The sequence below is a fragment of the Styela clava genome, chromosome 11, assembly GCF_964204865.1.
Source record: "Styela clava chromosome 11, kaStyClav1.hap1.2, whole genome shotgun sequence".
In the NCBI taxonomy this organism is placed as follows: domain Eukaryota; kingdom Metazoa; phylum Chordata; class Ascidiacea; order Stolidobranchia; family Styelidae; genus Styela; species Styela clava.
Genome location: NC_135260.1, coordinates 20,486,997 through 20,505,261, shown reverse-complemented (window position 1 = coordinate 20,505,261; position 18,265 = coordinate 20,486,997). Strand labels below are relative to the sequence as shown.

General features: G+C 38.0%; 2 protein-coding genes across 2 annotated transcripts; both read right to left on the bottom strand.

The window, feature by feature from the left end:
* Positions 1-2,605: 2,605 nt before the first annotated feature.
* On the bottom strand, positions 2,606-10,726 carry LOC120329661 (uncharacterized). Its single transcript, XM_039396383.2, has one exon. The coding sequence runs from the start codon at positions 9,280-9,282 to the stop codon at positions 3,460-3,462; it is 5,823 nt and encodes a 1,940-aa protein (XP_039252317.2). The 5' UTR covers positions 9,283-10,726; the 3' UTR covers positions 2,606-3,459.
* Positions 10,727-12,401: 1,675 nt separating this feature from the next.
* On the bottom strand, positions 12,402-17,712 carry LOC120347850 (uncharacterized). The gene is made up of 3 exons (XM_078118078.1): positions 17,237-17,712; positions 16,616-16,834; positions 12,402-13,471 (listed from the first exon to the last, which is right to left on the bottom strand). The coding sequence occupies exons 1-3, from the start codon at positions 17,628-17,630 to the stop codon at positions 12,939-12,941; spliced, it is 1,146 nt and encodes a 381-aa protein (XP_077974204.1). The 5' UTR covers positions 17,631-17,712; the 3' UTR covers positions 12,402-12,938.
* Positions 17,713-18,265: the final 553 nt, after the last annotated feature.

Sequence of the window (18,265 nt, the reverse complement as noted above, 5' to 3'; positions counted from 1 at the left end):
CACTGCGAAAAAAAAGAAAAAAAAAATGCTCACCCTCCATTTTCTGATGCCATTGATTAGACATCTACATAAGTTCCAGAGGTTTATTATTTTCTTAAACCATTCAGATCTTTCTGATGGCCCATATATTAGCATGTCCTTATGTTCATATAAAACGATTTGAATGATAACCTTCGCTGTTTTTATCTCGATGAAATCTTCAACTTTAATCATTGTGAAAGTTTTAAGAATACTAAATGGTTTTAATGAATGATTAATTTTTGTTTTAAATTACTTTTATTGTTTTCACTGCCACCGATTTTATCTTAACCTGTAACATGATTTTCGTTGAAGCTGCCATGTAGTGAAGATGCTCAGCTCAATACATTGCTTATGAAAAATTAATTTGTCAAATATGAATACGACTAGCAAAATAATTATAGTTTGTCGGAATTTGCCCCCACTGATGGACTCAGAAAATCTTGCTATAAATATTGCGATTCCTATTTTGATTAATGGGTGCTCCCGTAGTATGTGAACCAAGATGGTGGACATCAGAACGTAGTATGTGTACCAGGTTAGGGTTAGACCAAAAATCTCGGGTACAAATACTACAGGAGTCACTTGTCTAGTCCCGAACTCGTGAAAGAAATAAAATAAGGAAAATCTGGAGAAAATTATGGCCTAACCTGGTACACATAATACGTTCCGGTGTCCGTCATCTTGGTTCGCATACTACAGTACTGATTAATGTATAGAAATACATACTGTGAGTAGTATTAGTATGAGTTTATTCAGATCCCATCTAGTCAGCAAGGTAATTGATAATAACTGAGAACTGTGATTAGAGAATCGGGTGGCCGGTTGCTGTGATATTACAACAGATTTCATTAAAGATTTATCAAGACTGACTAGAAACGCAATCATACCATATAAATTGTCCAATAAGATTGCTCTCGTCACAATCTCTGGAAAACGGAAAAAAGTAGATATGATTGGTCCAAAACTAGATATGTATCGGCCAATTTTTCGGCATTGGTAATGTACCGGTATCGGCTTGCGCGCGTAACTCAATGTAGGCGCGACAGTGTGGCTCATCGTGCTAAGCGTTAGGAATACGCTCGCCACCGCACCTCTAATTACTCTGCGTGGGTTCGCAGGTTCGAATCCTATGCGGAGTGGTTATGTGCGAGAGGATTGCTGGACTCCTCGCCGCCGTTGGGTGGTAGTCCATGCTTCGGAAAAACAAATCCTAACTAATCCCATACCCGACATGGAATGGTAACTGAACGAGAGGACGTGGTTCGCCATAGGGTTAAGCCGTCAAATCGGCTTTCCTCTCCCCCGGGATAAATATGTAAATCGTTCATTATCAATTTGATAGGATAAGTAGGCTAAACATTCATTTATTTCACAACCCTGGTAGCAAAACCTATGAGCAGGGATGGCCACACCCATCGACTATTTCGAATACATTTAAAAAAAATTTTCGGTACAAATCCCCCACATAAATACTGTCTACTTTCCTAAAATTCAGGAACATATAAATTAGGCTTTGATAATGTTATCATTGTAAAGCAGTCATAAGGCATGTGTGATATAAATGAGATTGCTCTAAGAAAGTAGACTTAATAAGCATTACGGTATTTATACTTATAAATTGTCGTGGTAACAAGCACAAAAATAAGAGCAACTAGGCTCCCAGTTTTAAATCATAGTGTAATAAACGTCTTTATTAACAGCATACGCACTTTTTGGCACGGTTATAAATTCTGACTGTTTATCGTTAAGCGCTAGTGTCAGTAATCAGTAATCAGTAGTTTATTTTCTCACCATACTAAATGCACACTTGATATATAAATTGCAATAAATAAATAAAAAGGCATTTCAGGGTGAGGGGAGCCGCGAGAAACCAAATTTGGTTATCGAGCAGCGGCACCCATAAGCAAGTCTAACAAGGAAATAATAACAAAAAAAAAAGTCGAACTGTGTATATACAGTATCATATATACGTTAATTTGAAAATAAATATAAATACGTCAAGGCATTCCAACCAGGTATGCCCAGTAATCTCGCGTTTCAACAACAACAAAACCAGAAACGACTCCGTGCACCAATTATCTAAGTAGCCATGACGATAGCTGCAAAGTAACAATGGTACCATTGTGAAGTGACTGTGGTCGTATGTAGAACATTGTATGGTGCAGGGCTACAGTTGTTTAGGTATCAATGGTAAAAATGAAGTTTCACGAACAGGAAGCCTACCAGTAGTATGGTATGCATGCAACTGTAGTACCGGTAGTCATAAATAATTTTACCTTTTATGGTAAGAAAATTGAACTTCAGTGTGTAACTGGAAGGCACATTATCAATGAATAAATGGTATTCTACAAGATCAAGGTAGGATTAAATTACATGTGGAACTAACCACTTCATACAGAACATGGAAAAAGCAAAGGTAGGTAGATTGATAAAAATCTAATGTCAGTCAGTTTATGACATAACGATGCCAAATGTACAAAGATAAAAAAAAAAAAAAATTACAATCGAATATGGTTGTAGATTATAAGCGACTTAACACTTATGATGAGGCTCTACAAGAAGCCTATAACATGTTGGGCGGTGACACTTCGCGCTATTAACTTCCCCTGATGTATATAACCTGCCAGGTTTCTCGATAATTAACAACTCCACAACTTTGAATATGAACGAAATGTAATGCAGTCGATAAAATACCAGTCTACATGCACAAGTACGATATAGACGAATAAATAAACGACGAAATTGTGTGATGATAAGAACAAATAATTCCAGTATTGTAGAGACACAAACGATCACAGTATTGTAGAATGTAGACGTCCAAATAAAGTTATGTTGAGGTTGAGGTTGAGGTTGAGGGTTGCTAAAGTTTACGACCAACCCAACAGGCAGGTTAATAACATACTTAATTCTAAAGATGCAAACAATAGCAACATTACAATATGAAAACAAATCAAACCCTATTATTTAACTTAAAGACAAGCGAATAAATCCGCTCATTACGGCATATGAATTAGCATTACTAACAGACTAACCGGCAAACTCTTAGCACAAATAAATTGTAAACAGCCGACTGGCAATGATTTGAAATAATAAACAAACACAAAAACGAGAGAAAAGAAAAATCGATAAAAGACTTTGTTCCCGCCGACAGGCCTATTCCTACCCACGAACAGATGGTGCAATCGCCTTGAAGGGAGTAGTTTATTAGCGGTCATTCGACAAAAGTGCAATGACCGATTTCTCTCGAAATAACCCCGGGTCAAATATATGCCAAATAAAACAAAGAAACTTTGTCTGTAACATTCCCGGCCTCAAAATAACGAATTGAACAAAAGTTATTTTCAAACATTTAAACAAATACAGACAAGTTTCTTTCCCATCACTAGTTAACATTTGGTGCAATTCGAAACGAAATGTGTAAATCAAAATATGTACAAATCAAGGGGATTCTAAGTAACATAGCTTCCTTATGTCCCGAATGTAAGTCGACTTTGCTGTTCTAACGCGAACTCGACGAACATTTCCATATTTATCTGGATAGACCTCTTCCACAAGAGCTTTAGGCCAAGACCCACGAGGAGAGTTCTCGTCCATAACCAGCACTAAATCTCCAACAGCAAAATTCCTCTTTTGTTGTTGCCATTTTTGACGAGTCTGTAGTATTTGCAAATACTCCTTCACCCAACGATTCCAAAATTGATCTGCCATCCACTGAACCATCTTCCATGATTTTCTGTATCCATCAGCCTTGAGAAATATATCAGATGGATATGAAGGATCTAGACGTCCAGTCAGTAACATTCCAGGTGTTAACGCTTTCAAATCCTTAGGGTCATCTCCAACGGCTGTGATTGGTCGGTTATTCAGTATCCTTTCTACTTGTGTCAGGAATGTGTAGAAAGATGCCTCCGTCAGCTGCCGTTCCCCAACAAGAGCAGTTAACACCTTTCTGACAGAGCGTATCATGCGTTCCCAACAACCGCCCCAATGACTGGCAGCAGGAGGGTTAAAATTCCACTTTATTTCCTTTCGGCTGAGACTCTGATGAACGGACTTGTTCCATCTTTCCACACCCTCCTTCAAATATTTGTTAGAGGCAGTGAAGTTTGTACCATTGTCAGAGAACACTTCCAGAGGTAAACCCCGTCTTGCAGTAAAACGATCAAAGGCCTCAAGAAATGCTGATGCGTCCAAAGAATTGACAACTTCAATATGGAGAGCTCTAGTAGCCATGCAGGTGAATATAGCAGCCCATCTTTTGACTTCACTCCGGCCAGACTTGATCAATACCGGTCCCATCAAATCTACTCCTGTACTTGCAAAAGGAGAATTTCCTGGTGTTACTCTAACTTCTGGTAATGGTGCCATAATTTGTGTTCCAGACTTAGAATGCATCATTTTACACTTTAGACATCTTCGTATTCGATTTCTGATTGCAGAATGCCCTTTGATTATCCAAAACTTTTCCCTGATCACAGACAAAATGTGCAATACACCACTGTGTCCTTCTTGATGATGATAATGGTCGATTATCAAGTCTGTAACATGATGATGATATGGTAAAATCAGTTGATGCTTCGATTCTCGAGATAAACTTGAGCGCTGAAGTCTTCCACCAACGCAAATTACTCCATCGATCAAGCATGGTGTCAAACTCTTCAAACTTGATGATTTAGTCAGTTTCACATCTTCACTAGAAAATGCTTCATCTTGTACAAGTCGAATGACATTAGTTGATGCCATCTTGAGTTCATCAACACTCAATCCAATTTGATGAAATTTAGGTTTATCCTTCTTACCATACTTCCACAGAAAACATTTCTTGAAGCGACACAACCAGGCAACACTTCTACATAGCTTCGTCCATGATGAATATCTTTCCAAGATTTTGAATAGAGCTGGCTTCGATTTTCCAGTTGTTGCACACACTTGACGTGTCGATTTTGTTTCTGGATCATTATCTGAAACCTGTGATAATATCTTTGGTCTTTCAGGCCAGTTTTCCTCCGAATCACAAAGAAAGTTTGGTCCCCGAAACCACATGTTGCACTTGTTCAATTTGCTAGGCATTACTCCCCTCGAAGCAACGTCAGCTGGATTATCCTTCGTTCCCACATGACGCCACTGCGATGGCTCTGAAAGTTCATGAATGGTTGCAATTCGATTTGCAACAAAAACTTTAAATCGGGTTGACACATTATTGATGTACTGTAAAACAGACATTGAATCTGTCCAGTAGACGATCCTTTCAAATTTATATTCCAATTCCGATTGAATCATAGCACTTAGTTTTGCTGCAACCACCGCTGCGCACAGTTCTAATCGAGGAATTGATACCGCCTTTAAAGGAGTTACTCTAGATTTTCCTGCGACAAATTCACATTGAACTGCTCCAGAAGTGCAGACAACTCTTACGTATGAAACTGCTCCAAGACCAGATTCACTGGCATCACAAAAGGTATGCAACTGCATCTTGCATGATTCATACCTAGTTCCATGCAGCCATCTTGGTACCCTCACTTTTGCCAATTCAGATAATTGTCCAATCCAATTCTCCCATAGTTTAATTGCATCCATAGGAAGGTCATCATCCCAGCCGAGATCCTGGGCACACAAACGTTGCAATAACTTCTTCATTGGCAACAGGAATGGGCCCAGCATACCCAACGGATCAAAGACTTGACTCAGCATTGAGAGCAATCCCCTCCGAGTATGTGGTTTCTGCTGAATATCGACTTCAAATACAAAGGAATCTAGTGGAATATTCCACGACAGTCCGAGTACTTTCTGCGATGACACTTTGTCAAGATTTAAATTCACTGATGAAACAGCTCTGTCAACTTCAGGTATAGAATTCATAACTTCAATGCTATTGCTAGAAAACTTCGAAAGATGGAAACCCCCATTTTCTAATAGACCGCAAACTTCTTTGATTCGTTTCAATGCAAGAGGAACAGTCGGCTCAGATCGTTCTAAGTCATCGACATAAAAACTCTTTCTAATAGCATTCAAGGTTTCTTCATCTTCATGGTTCGCATTATCTTCAGCTACTCGTCTTAAAGCGTAGCATGCAACACTTGGCGACCAATTTCCACCAAAAAGATGAACGTTCATTTGATACTCCGCTACTGGTTGTTTGAGATCACCACCTGGCCACCATAAAAATCTCAAAGCTTCGCGATCTTCAGGTGTAACCAGAACCTGGTGATACATACTTTTGATATCAGCAACCACAGCAATCTTCTCTTGTCGAAATCTTGACAGGACACCAATTAGCGAATTAGTTTGAGAAGGTCCACATAGAATATTGTCATTAAGAGACGTGTCTTGGTATCTAGCAGAAGCATCAAAAACAATCCGAAACTTTCCTCCTGTGCAGTGATGAGGAAGATACCACGTCTTTTTGGTGTGTTCCAGCTTGTTATCCGAAATTCTGCTTGCATGACCATTCGATATGTATTCTTCCATTTTCTTCTTATATTTATCATGCAATTCTGGATCACGAAGCAATCTTTTCTTCAAATTGTTGAGACGTGACTCAGCAATTTTTATGTTATTCGGCAATTCTGCGTCTTTACTTTTCCACGGAATGCTCACTTGATAATGACCATCCACTTTACAGATGGTATTTGCCATAATTGATAATGCAGCCTTATCTTCTATTGAAGGAGCAGTATCGTATGCATTGAAACCTGAAAACTCCGTTTCAAACGCTTTCTCCATTTGCTCATGTAGCCTCTCATTGTTCAAAGAAATCCATGAAACGTTGTCAACATGAGATTCATCACACTGATTGTAAGTATCATCAGGACCGAACAACGCCCAGCCTAGAGCCGTTCTTGCGGCATATGGTTGACCCTTTTTCCCGCGTCTCATTCCAGAAATTACATGCGCCTCTGGAGCATCCACGCCTACCAAAATCTCAACTTTGGCATTTTCCAGCGTTGGAAAATTCAAGTCCTGGATGTGATTGCATCTTAACGAATCAGCATTCGAAGGAATGTTAATCTCCAGATCGGATGGAAGTCTATCCAGAACTCTGACGCCTTTGATGTGAATTGAATGCACTTCACGCAATCCACGGATATTCAATGATACTCGAGCACTGTCAGTCTTAACGACACCACCCAAGGTTTTCAAAACAATTTCATCTTTGATACCTTTTATGCCAAGCCTCTTCATCAAATCATTTGTACATAGCGATACATCAGAACCATCATCTAGAAAGGCATACGTGTCGCAAGATCGGCCATCCGATCCCCAACATCTAACTGGTACTACCTTCCTACGAATATGTGATGCTGTCTCCCTTGATGAACAAAATGATGATGAAACATGAGCCCCAGTCTCTTCAGCTGGTTCAGACCCGGCCTCCTTCGATGATGAATAACTACTGACTTCATGTTTCTCAGACTGAGTGTCGTCAGTTGAGTTACGCAAGTCAACTTTAGAGTTTGTTTGTCCATTTTTTGAATGCTTAAAGTGTAACAGTGTATGATGTTTTAGATCACAGCCTTCCACTCTACAGTGAATTTTCGATTGACACCGGCTTGTCCAGTGACCAGGAATCAAACAATTAAAACAGATATTCTTCTGTCGCACAAACCTGTGTCTGAATGAAACTTCTTTTTCTTTGAATTTTGCACAATTCCACAATCGATGACTACCGTCACACATCATGCACTTCAACTCATGACTTTTACGTTTTGGAATGTCCTTACTAGAGTTTTCTTCGGATATGAGAAAGGATGACACCTTGCGATTACTACGAGTACCTCCCAAGTCGTCAACTCTCTTCTTCCTTTGTGATTCACGAGCAAGTTTGCCAAATCCTGATCGATTGACATTTGACACAGATTCCATAAATGATAACAGTGTATCGAAGTTTACCAAATCTCCAGCATTATAACGATCGTTGGCCAAATTTGCAAATTTCCACAATTGCTGAGATGGAAACCTTTTGACAATTTTCCTTAGTACAGTTAAGTCATCCAAATTGGATCTAATACCGAATTGTGAAAATGTTATAAATGTACTTCTTGCTTGAGTAAGCAATTTATCCCAAGCTTCAATGTCATTAACTTTTATTGCGGGTCCCTCACACAACAAATTAAGATGTGTGTCAATAATTAAATGAGTTTGACCATAATTTTTATGAAGAATATTACGAGCCAAATTGTATCCCTCTTCTGATGGTAAATTTCCACATGATTTTATAGCTTCCTTTGCTTCACCAGTGCAATGAGATATTAGATAATTTAATTTTGTAGCAGTGTCCAGTTTGCATGATCCAATATAGTTATTGAATTCACGAACGAATTCAGGATATTTTAGTACGTTCCCGTCAAATACAGAAAGCTTAATCTGAGGTAATGTGAATCCCTGCTTGATTATATTTGCCACATCAGTCATGCCCGCCATCATCGCCCTGGTCAATTGCGCTACAGCATTCAGTGTCATGTTAGGCATTTCAGTAGCAAAAGGCTTGGCCACATCTGGCGCCCTCATGCCTGCCCTAACATCATCATACACGATATCATGCTTGGCAGATTTGAAATCAGGCTTAATCTCTGGCTTGACGTAATTAGGCAACAATAATTGCTCCACACTAATCTGTGGATCTAGTGGTTGCTCGCAATTATCAGGTAAAATAGGACTCACCAATATCTTCTGAGTCACAGGCACCTCATGCTCCGGGCTTGAGTAATGGATAGGTATGCCTGGATCCAACATGCAAATAGGCCGCTGTACAATTTCTTCCGCAGTAGAATGTTTATCCTGATCCGTATTTACAATTTTGAAAATACTCCTGTTACAATCCTCATTAAAATCTAATATTTCCGATTTATCATCATGTTTATTTATTATTTGTGCATCATGACTTGGCACAGAAAACAGTCCCTTCCCCCCTGGTGTCTTCACGTATTCCATCAATCTCTTCGGTGATAAGGTAGTAAAGGATTCCACATCTTCTTCTTCATCATCCGGCGTTGAGCCTTTGCTTGATCTTGCCGCGACGCTTTCCAATTCTATCTTCGCTTGTTCTGCTTCCGTTTCGGCATCCAATATACTTCGTTTGATTTGAAGTCTATGTTGGACACGTTTGCGCTCAAGTTCAAGTTCATGTTCGACACGTTCGCTCTCAAGCGCAGCTTCCTTCTTCGCCCGCTCCAACTTTAATTGCACTAAACGTAGATTACGCTCGGACATGGTTTGATCAGACTTCAACGACGATGTTCTAGATGTCCGAGACGACGACATTTCGATAAATGCAGAGACGCTTAAATTTCCTTTCAATCGAAGATAGAGTTCACAGGATCGAAGTATCCACGAACGGCGAGTGTCACGAAGCCAATATTTTAGCAACAAATGTAGATTATAAGCGACTTAACACTTATGATGAGGCTCTACAAGAAGCCTATAACATGTTGGGCGGTGACACTTCGCGCTATTAACTTCCCCTGATGTATATAACCTGCCAGGTTTCTCGATAATTAACAACTCCACAACTTTGAATATGAACGAAATGTAATGCAGTCGATAAAATACCAGTCTACATGCACAAGTACGATATAGACGAATAAATAAACGACGAAATTGTGTGATGATAAGAACAAATAATTCCAGTATTGTAGAGACACAAACGATCACAGTATTGTAGAATGTAGACGTCCAAATAAAGTTATGTTGAGGTTGAGGTTGAGGGTTGCTAAAGTTTACGACCAACCCAACAGGCAGGTTAATAACATACTTAATTCTAAAGATGCAAACAATAGCAACATTACAATATGAAAACAAATCAAACCCTATTATTTAACTTAAAGACAAGCGAATAAATCCGCTCATTACGGCATATGAATTAGCATTACTAACAGACTAACCGGCAAACTCTTAGCACAAATAAATTGTAAACAGCCGACTGGCAATGATTTGAAATAATAAACAAACACAAAAACGAGAGAAAAGAAAAATCGATAAAAGACTTTGTTCCCGCCGACAGGCCTATTCCTACCCACGAACAGATGGTGCAATCGCCTTGAAGGGAGTAGTTTATTAGCGGTCATTCGACAAAAGTGCAATGACCGATTTCTCTCGAAATAACCCCGGGTCAAATATATGCCAAATAAAACAAAGAAACTTTGTCTGTAACAATGGTTTAACATTAAAATGATGTTATTAAGGGTGCCAGTGACCAAGATCTTAGTAACTTAGATCAGGCTCAAATATTACCAATATATAACTGACTATTTTACATGACATCACAGTGCATGAACTATGCATGGTTTCTTCTTACATGATATCCTCTCATTCACACAGTGGGTCAATCAGAGATGAATCAAATATGTAAAAAGAAACAATTCATAGTAGTAAATAGGTAATAAAGAAGTCATGGTCAGAAAAGACAATATGAGCTTTGCATTGGAAGCATGACTGATTGTAAATGCATATAGCAGGACAATTGTCATTTAATAAGAGAATGATACCTAAAATTTTTGATTTAGGTCAATATTTTAGCAAAAGCTCGCCCTTTGATATATTGGGTGAAATTAAAAATACAGTAAATACTTTTTGTAAGGCTGGGTCCATGTAAGATGTCCATGTCATTTAGTCCATCGACATCTTTAAGCTAAACTTCGACTCCATTATCTCTCTACACAGGTTTAAATATTGGGATTCCATTAATTTTAATTTTGTATAACCATACAATTTCGTCATATATTTATTGCCGTGGCCGCTCAGACAATCTCGAAATATACGATAATATCTGCGATATATTATGAAATAATAAAATCAGAAACATCCTCGACGTGTTATAGGTATTTCTCGCCAGCGTTGATTGAAATCCCCTCATGTCGACTGTAATATATTGTCGCGACGCACGATTACGATAAAACAAAACATATGTGAAATGTTTTCAAGTAAAACTTGGACGGCGGCGCTACAATGTGTGGGCGATATTCGATATTCTTATAATACGATGCGAATGCGAAGGTCGCGTTATTAATAATAAATTCGAATTGGACATCCCTGCCTATAAGTTTTCTAATTTCATATGATGTGATAATTATATCCCTTCAATCTGAAATAATGTGTAGTATGAATAATGCTCAAAGACAAGTGTTTTAACCCGTCTGCCCTGCACACGTGAGGTAATATTTACATAGTATCGGAATATCGGCGATATAGACATTTTGGAATATCGGCTTATCGGTATCGGCGTTTTTAGTTGGTATGCGCATCGGTATCGGCCACAAAAGTGGTATCGGTACATCTCTATCCAAAACTAGTCTTCCGCTTGCAAAATCTTCACCAGCGACGAATTGTCTCTTCAATTAGCTTATTTTATTTTATAACTAAGCTTGCGCCTAGTTTTTATCATTGTTCTTATCCCATGTCTCGTATTGAGCAGTGCCTGCTGATTGCTCTATTGCTGGGATGCGATAGCGCCCTTTGGCGCGTCAGTAATAGCTCTCTTTTATTATTATATTTTCAAGCGGAAATGAGTCTTGCTGTAAGAAAACTTGTATAATGAGGTTTGTCGTTTGTTCAATTTTCGTTTGAATTTGTCGGTATTGCCTAAGGCTAAGCCCCAACAAAGTCATGGCAAGGTTTGTCTATTCTCTCAGTTAAACGGTAAAGATTAAAGGCATGAACATCTGAAGGATTTTTTCAAATCTGGGCACCTCTTGATGATGCCGACATTGTCCATCCCAGAATTCAAATGTTTTACATTGAAATGTTGATGGTATAATTTAGCTTCTCGCCGTTACGAGGTCTGTTAGTGTGGCATACATCAGCAACCACAGGTGTATTGAAAATATGCACCCTACATGTCTCGCACTTCCCAGTTGTATGATTCTCACTCAGTATGACTATGAATGGTCTTATCTTTTGATAAAGTATTATATCTATCCTGACCCAGAATATAGCATAAATTCCACTTCATATATTCACTTTAAACCATTTTTCTACAATGTATATATAGTGGTACACGTCGCCGTTAGTCTACGACCTAATGGTCAAAGTCAAGAGGTCAAATTGGTTGGATGTTGTTATACCATGACCACACAATATTTTCGAGTTTCTCCGACCGCTTAGTTGACATCCTCCCTAATAAATCAGAAGAAAAAAAATTTTGCTTTTGTTCCAGTATATCCTTACCAAAAATAAAAGTTCCGGAAGGTATACAGAACATATTCTGTACGGCTGTGAGGTATTCAGCGCGGGAAATCCATTTATAATTGTACCACGAACTATACCACATTTACTTAACAGGAATATAGCGATTAGCTTCAATTTTTTGTCTTGTCACGTTGAATCGCTGCTCGTATTTATTCTATCACCCTCGGCTCCTCCAGTTCTAAATCACAACCGTGAAATAATAGAGATTTATCTAATATATTCCAGGACGTTAATGATTGCACTATATTCATTTATGTTAAATTCAAATAAAGTGAGGAAATATAAAAACAAATAAATACACGATAGTGTAATAAAGAAAGAGTATTGGAAGCGCAATTTGTAAACCATAATATTGGTAAAAATAAGTAGTGAAAACCTTCAGAAAATTGCATGTTCGAGCATGCTCGAGCTAAAATATGCGATTTTTATATGGCGTTTACAGCAGTGCGTGTGGGGCATTAAAGCATAAAACCTGCCCAACTGCAAGTTCTGTCAGAATGACCGCTTACGGTATCGTACCTTGTCATGAGTCATATTGATGGTGCCACGCATCATCAAAAACTGATACCCACAACTTTATCAAAGCGACGGTTTACACCAAAAGATAATTCGGGATGGAATGAAATATCTGCAATTCGGTGTCTTTGGTACCGCTGGGATCCAGGCTTCAACATCTCAAAAGGAACCCAGCCATTTTTAGCTTCAGGGGAATTGTTTAGATTGCAGACATGATGCTAAATAGCTGTTTCTAAAATAACCTGGGTTGAGGTGTTACTGGCACCACAATGAGTACAACAGTTAGGATGCTCCGCTGACGAGTCATGAAACTTCTGTCGTTCACCTCTTATCTCGGTATCTGACAGAGGTTTAAGAACGTCCACACCATCGAGAGTGACTCCAGGAAGTGTAGGCGACGCTTGCTGTCGGCGATTTGCACCGGGATTTGAATACAGTTTGGAAATGAAACTTTGCACCACATTTTCGTCTAGAGAATTTCTACGCGAACCATGAAGTAACTGTTGTTCAAGACCTTTCGCCCTCCCTCGGCAACCAAACCAAGACCCGATGAGAAATATTCCGAGAGCAAGCATGAAAACACCCATGGCCATAGGAGCTGCGCTAAGTTGTTGCAGTTTTTCTCGATCTTTGCCGTTGTTAGTGGTTGCACTGACTCCAATACATATGAACACTAAGCCCCCAAAAACCATTAAAGGAGCGAATCCACTCGATAGTTTTGAACATCGTCTTGCTCGTTCTGATTCCTGTTCTGTAATACACAAAATGAACGAAATATTACTTCGCAACTTAAATATAATTTGTATATATATATATATGAAAAAATTTAAGTTTTACATCACTCCACAGGTTCTGTTTGATCAATTTTAGACAAGCGATTTTTACGTAGGAAGGTACTTTTGACCAGTTGACGTAGGTCGTAGTTAGGCTATTGTTCATACCATGAAGTTGGTGACAAAAAATGTAAAAAACATAACATGTTTCAGCTGTTTTAACTTTTGCTGTCTTTTTTGGTTTCATTTAAGCAAGTTCGACAGGCCTCGAGTAACAAGAAAAAAAGACTACTCAAAAAGCTCGATTTCGATTTCAGATGCATTGTGGGCAAGTGGCGCAGCATCCACCCCCATTGGGGGGGTTCTGTAGCACAGCGAAAAGGGGCCCCAAGCGGTTAAAATTCAGAAATTTAAGCCGCAAACCAAAAGCTGCATTGCAAAAGCAGTAATGCACATCTTATAATGTTGATGTTAGTTCTGCTCAAATCGTTTTGTTATGTAACAATACCGGAGTCGTCGATTTTCGGTGTCGTGTGGTTTGATCCCACCGGCCACCGGCACAATTACGAAGGCTGTCAGATTGATGTCGAAAGCAAAACCTCTTAGTGGCGCACAAAAACGAAGAATGAAGGGCAGAAGAGGAAGAACGTATGAAAAAAATTAAAGTAACCAAGATAAACGAAATATTTAAACCAAAATTGAAACAATTAGACTTGGGAATACCGAACGTAACTGAGGAGGAATTATGCCTAGCACCGGTGGTATCGGTAGAAAACCAGATGCGTGTTCAATCTCCAAAAGTGATGGCGCCGGCGCGACTGAATTTTCTTCCAATACTTACACGACAATTATCACAGGTAAGTTACTGATTTTTGAAGCAAATTGAAAAAATTGATATGACGAAGATGGTGGATGAGTTTAGGGTAATCATAGCCTTTTTATAGCGACATGTTATGATTTTTGACGAAATGAAAAAAAACTTTGTTTTAGCTTATGTCCGAGAGTTTTTAGGGTCATTTCCACAAAATATTTTTGCGGGGGGCCCACGAGAGTCTTGCTACGCCACTGTTGTGGGCTATAGATAAGTCCTATCTTCACGACATATTGGATAAACATTTATCTTGTCGAATTCACCTGGTATCCATGGCAAGAAATATATTATTCAAAAGCAACCCCTGAGTTTCGCAATTCCATTTATCGTCGTATATTCACGCCAATGGGCCGCAGACGTGACAAAATTTACAGATTTTATTATCTTTCTTTTGTGAAAAATTATCAGCTTGAAGTTTTCAATTATTAGGTATTTTATCCTTCTGCGAATATTTAAATATTTTGGTATGGCTTGGAGCATTTTTTTTAATATTGGGAAAAATCACGGTTAGGCGATCGATAAGACAAAGAGACAAAATTGATTATGACGTCATGCAAAAGCACCGAATGTACGTAACCACACTTTAGGCAGGAAGTTCAATATATCCGCTCTGCTTTACTGACTGGGATTATCAAAAGTTTGGGTACTCCCGTAGTATGTGTTTCCAGGTTAAGGTTAGGGCGTTAGGCCATAATTTTATTCCTATTTTCAATATTTTAGTTCTATTACAAGTTCGGGGACTGTCTGTGTAAGCCAAGTAAATATACCCCCTGCCCATAGTAATCAGTTCATGTACACTACTTGATGTAAAGTAGGCGAACAAAATTAGTTACCTCCATATTGGTTCACACACTTCTGGAGCGCCAAAGTTTGTTTGTTGTTTGAAAGTTGACTACAGATTGGGAACATTATACTTTTATGTAATAATATCAGTCATAATTATCCTCACCAAGCGTGTCGTTAATGATTTCTAGTCAGGCTGGTTTTTCATATATATATGTCTGGGTCTTTAGTATCGATTTTCGAAACACGGAACCGAACAGAGTTTTCGGTCTCTTGGAAATTGATAGTACTGTATTTTTATATTTACTCATTATGCTCAGTTGTCACGTTTTATGACGACGCAAACATTTTCAGAATAATTTATTCGTATTGACAGAATTCGGAGTCGTCATGATGTCTAATTGATCGCAGAAAATATTTTTACCTCTCTCAAAATTAATATTCCGATAATTTCCTGGACATTTTTCGAATGCAAATTTTTTAATTTAAAAATTTTTTTTTATCAAAATTTGGGTTAGAGAAAAATAACCAAGATTGGGACAGTGCCCTGACAATAGGAGAGCTAAATTTGAATTATATTATGTTATATTATGATTATAATTCAAATTTAGCTCTCCTATTGTTCTGGCACTGTCCCAATCTTAGTTATTTTTCTCTAACCCAAATTTTGATACCATTATTTATGTGCATGCAATTGCATTTCTTGTCATAGTTGTAAAATGCTTGTCTGAAGAAGTCTGACCTTGGTCAGACGAAACGTTACAGAAATATATTTGTGTAAGTGTGCAGCAAGACTCTTGAATTGAATAGAAATGTAATTTTGTTGATGTTATTTCCATATCTTTCACTATTATTTGTAACATTCTTTTCACATAATCGAAACATTTCACCTTACAAATATAACTTACTAAAAAGGAATTATACTCTTTCATTCTCTGAATTTGCGTTCGCGGCTTTGCGCGACCATGTGCATGTATTTTGAATAGGGAATTATTGCTTTCATAGCTCAGTTTCAGCTTGGCTGATCATTAATTTAAAAATTTGGGAATTTTGCCCAATTGTCGACTTCGTGACTTGTTTCATGCCAATTATACTATAGAAAAATGTCACTATATTTGTTGACACATCAGGTATAAAACGTTTGACCGAAAATAAGTTTCCAGATCTATTCATCAAAAATTTTGACGAATGTAACATTTTACAGATATCCACACGTATATAATTAATATGCGTCAGCGACGTACAGGCCCGACAAAAATAACTTTCAGTTTTGCTACTTTTTTTTATATAAGTATTCGATTAGCTAGCACACGCCTTGTATGTATAGGATACCACTGCGCGCGTATCCAAACGCCCAATTCCCACGTACATCTGTGATGTAAATTGTCTGCATTTCCTAATTTCTCTAATGTGTAGGCGAGAAATGAGGTAATAACGAAACAATTAAATATCAATATCTAACACTCACCAAGATCTCTAACTTTTTCCCAGTGGCTACGTGTCCATTCACGACCAAAACTTCTCCGGGTAGAAGATCTGCTTACAATGGCTCCTGGTCTGATTTCACTTAAAATAGATGCAGTACGAAATATTCCCGACGATCCTGCGTCACTCATAGATGTATTGCGAACATGGTGGTGATGAGAATCTAGACGCACCGAAGTTGCAGTCTGGTATCGTCTATCATCTAATAAAATTATATAAGGAACAATCACAGATAAATAGATATATGTAGGTCACAATAACCTTCGGATACAAACGCAGATATCACCTTCGATTTGAGTCTGAATCGAGAACGTGGAAGTAAAGCCAAACAAATTGTTGGCTACGAATATTTATCGTAATTTACAAGGCTTATTAGCCAAATAAAGAAAATCGCGATTTTCGTAGATCAAAAAAATATAATTATGTATGATGGACAAAGCTTGAGCTTGTTCAAGCAAATATATTCAAAAGGACAACATTCATAAACAACTATAAGTGTGAAAAATATTATTTGATTTCTTGCAAAATCTAGCTAAATCCGCGAAAGGTTTTTTAGTTAATGTGTGCTACAAAAAATACACGGCTGAGTTCTAGTTTTACCAACCTGGTAAACTGCTTTCTGTAGGACTCCTTGTGGTGTTTTGCATAATAACCGACGATGATTTTGGAGGTCCGATGTCAGTAATATGTTTCCTATCGCGCTGCCAACGAGTATTTATTCCGACACCTTCAGAAACACTGCGAACAAGTTGAGGTGAAGAATTTGGAACTGGACTTGCTGATCGAGCATATATTCTTGGAGAATGAAATCGCCTTATTCCAGGTATCAAGTTTGTTACTGGTGAAGAAAAAAACCATTGCTCGACATCAGGATTGTGTGGTCGTTCGTGCACCCCGTTCGACACTAATCGTGTTCTATCTGTGGGGGAATTTGAATGACTGCTATCACTTCCTGGTGGGGACGTAGGAACAATATCATAATCTGCACTTGTTGCCATTGAATTCGTGAAGCCTTTTTATAGGATCTTAACACCTAATAATGAGCATATTTAAATACAGCTTTCTGTGACGTAAAATAACAATATGTTAACTTATGCTAATTTAGGTAAATGGCCATTTGCACGCGGAAAGCAATTGGAATAAAAATTCAAAAGTCTTGATGACAATATCTCACTGAAATTATTTTTTCTCTAAATCGTATACTTTATTGCAGTATATCTTCAATAAAATGCAAATACGATTGCAAACATTACATTGCTCACTTAGGAAATGTATAGCCATATGTGCACGTCAATTTTACCTATTATGTTTAACCTACCCGGCACTTAGATACATTTATAAATATATCATTGAATCACGTTTTATTTTATTGACTGTTCAAATTTCTATTTGTCTAAAGAGGTAGTTGTCAATATTCGGAGACGATATTTCCATACTTGGGTTAACATACCTATTGGAGGTGTTTAGAATTCAAAAGTGTTTCACTAAATTAAACTTTTTTCCCCTTCTTTTAACAATTCACTTTTCTAGAATTTCGAAATTTTTACAAAGTTCAATTTTCTAATACTGAATACTTGAACATATTGAAATGAAATTGTTTTGCATCAACAAAATATTTTCTTGCTTTTTAAAA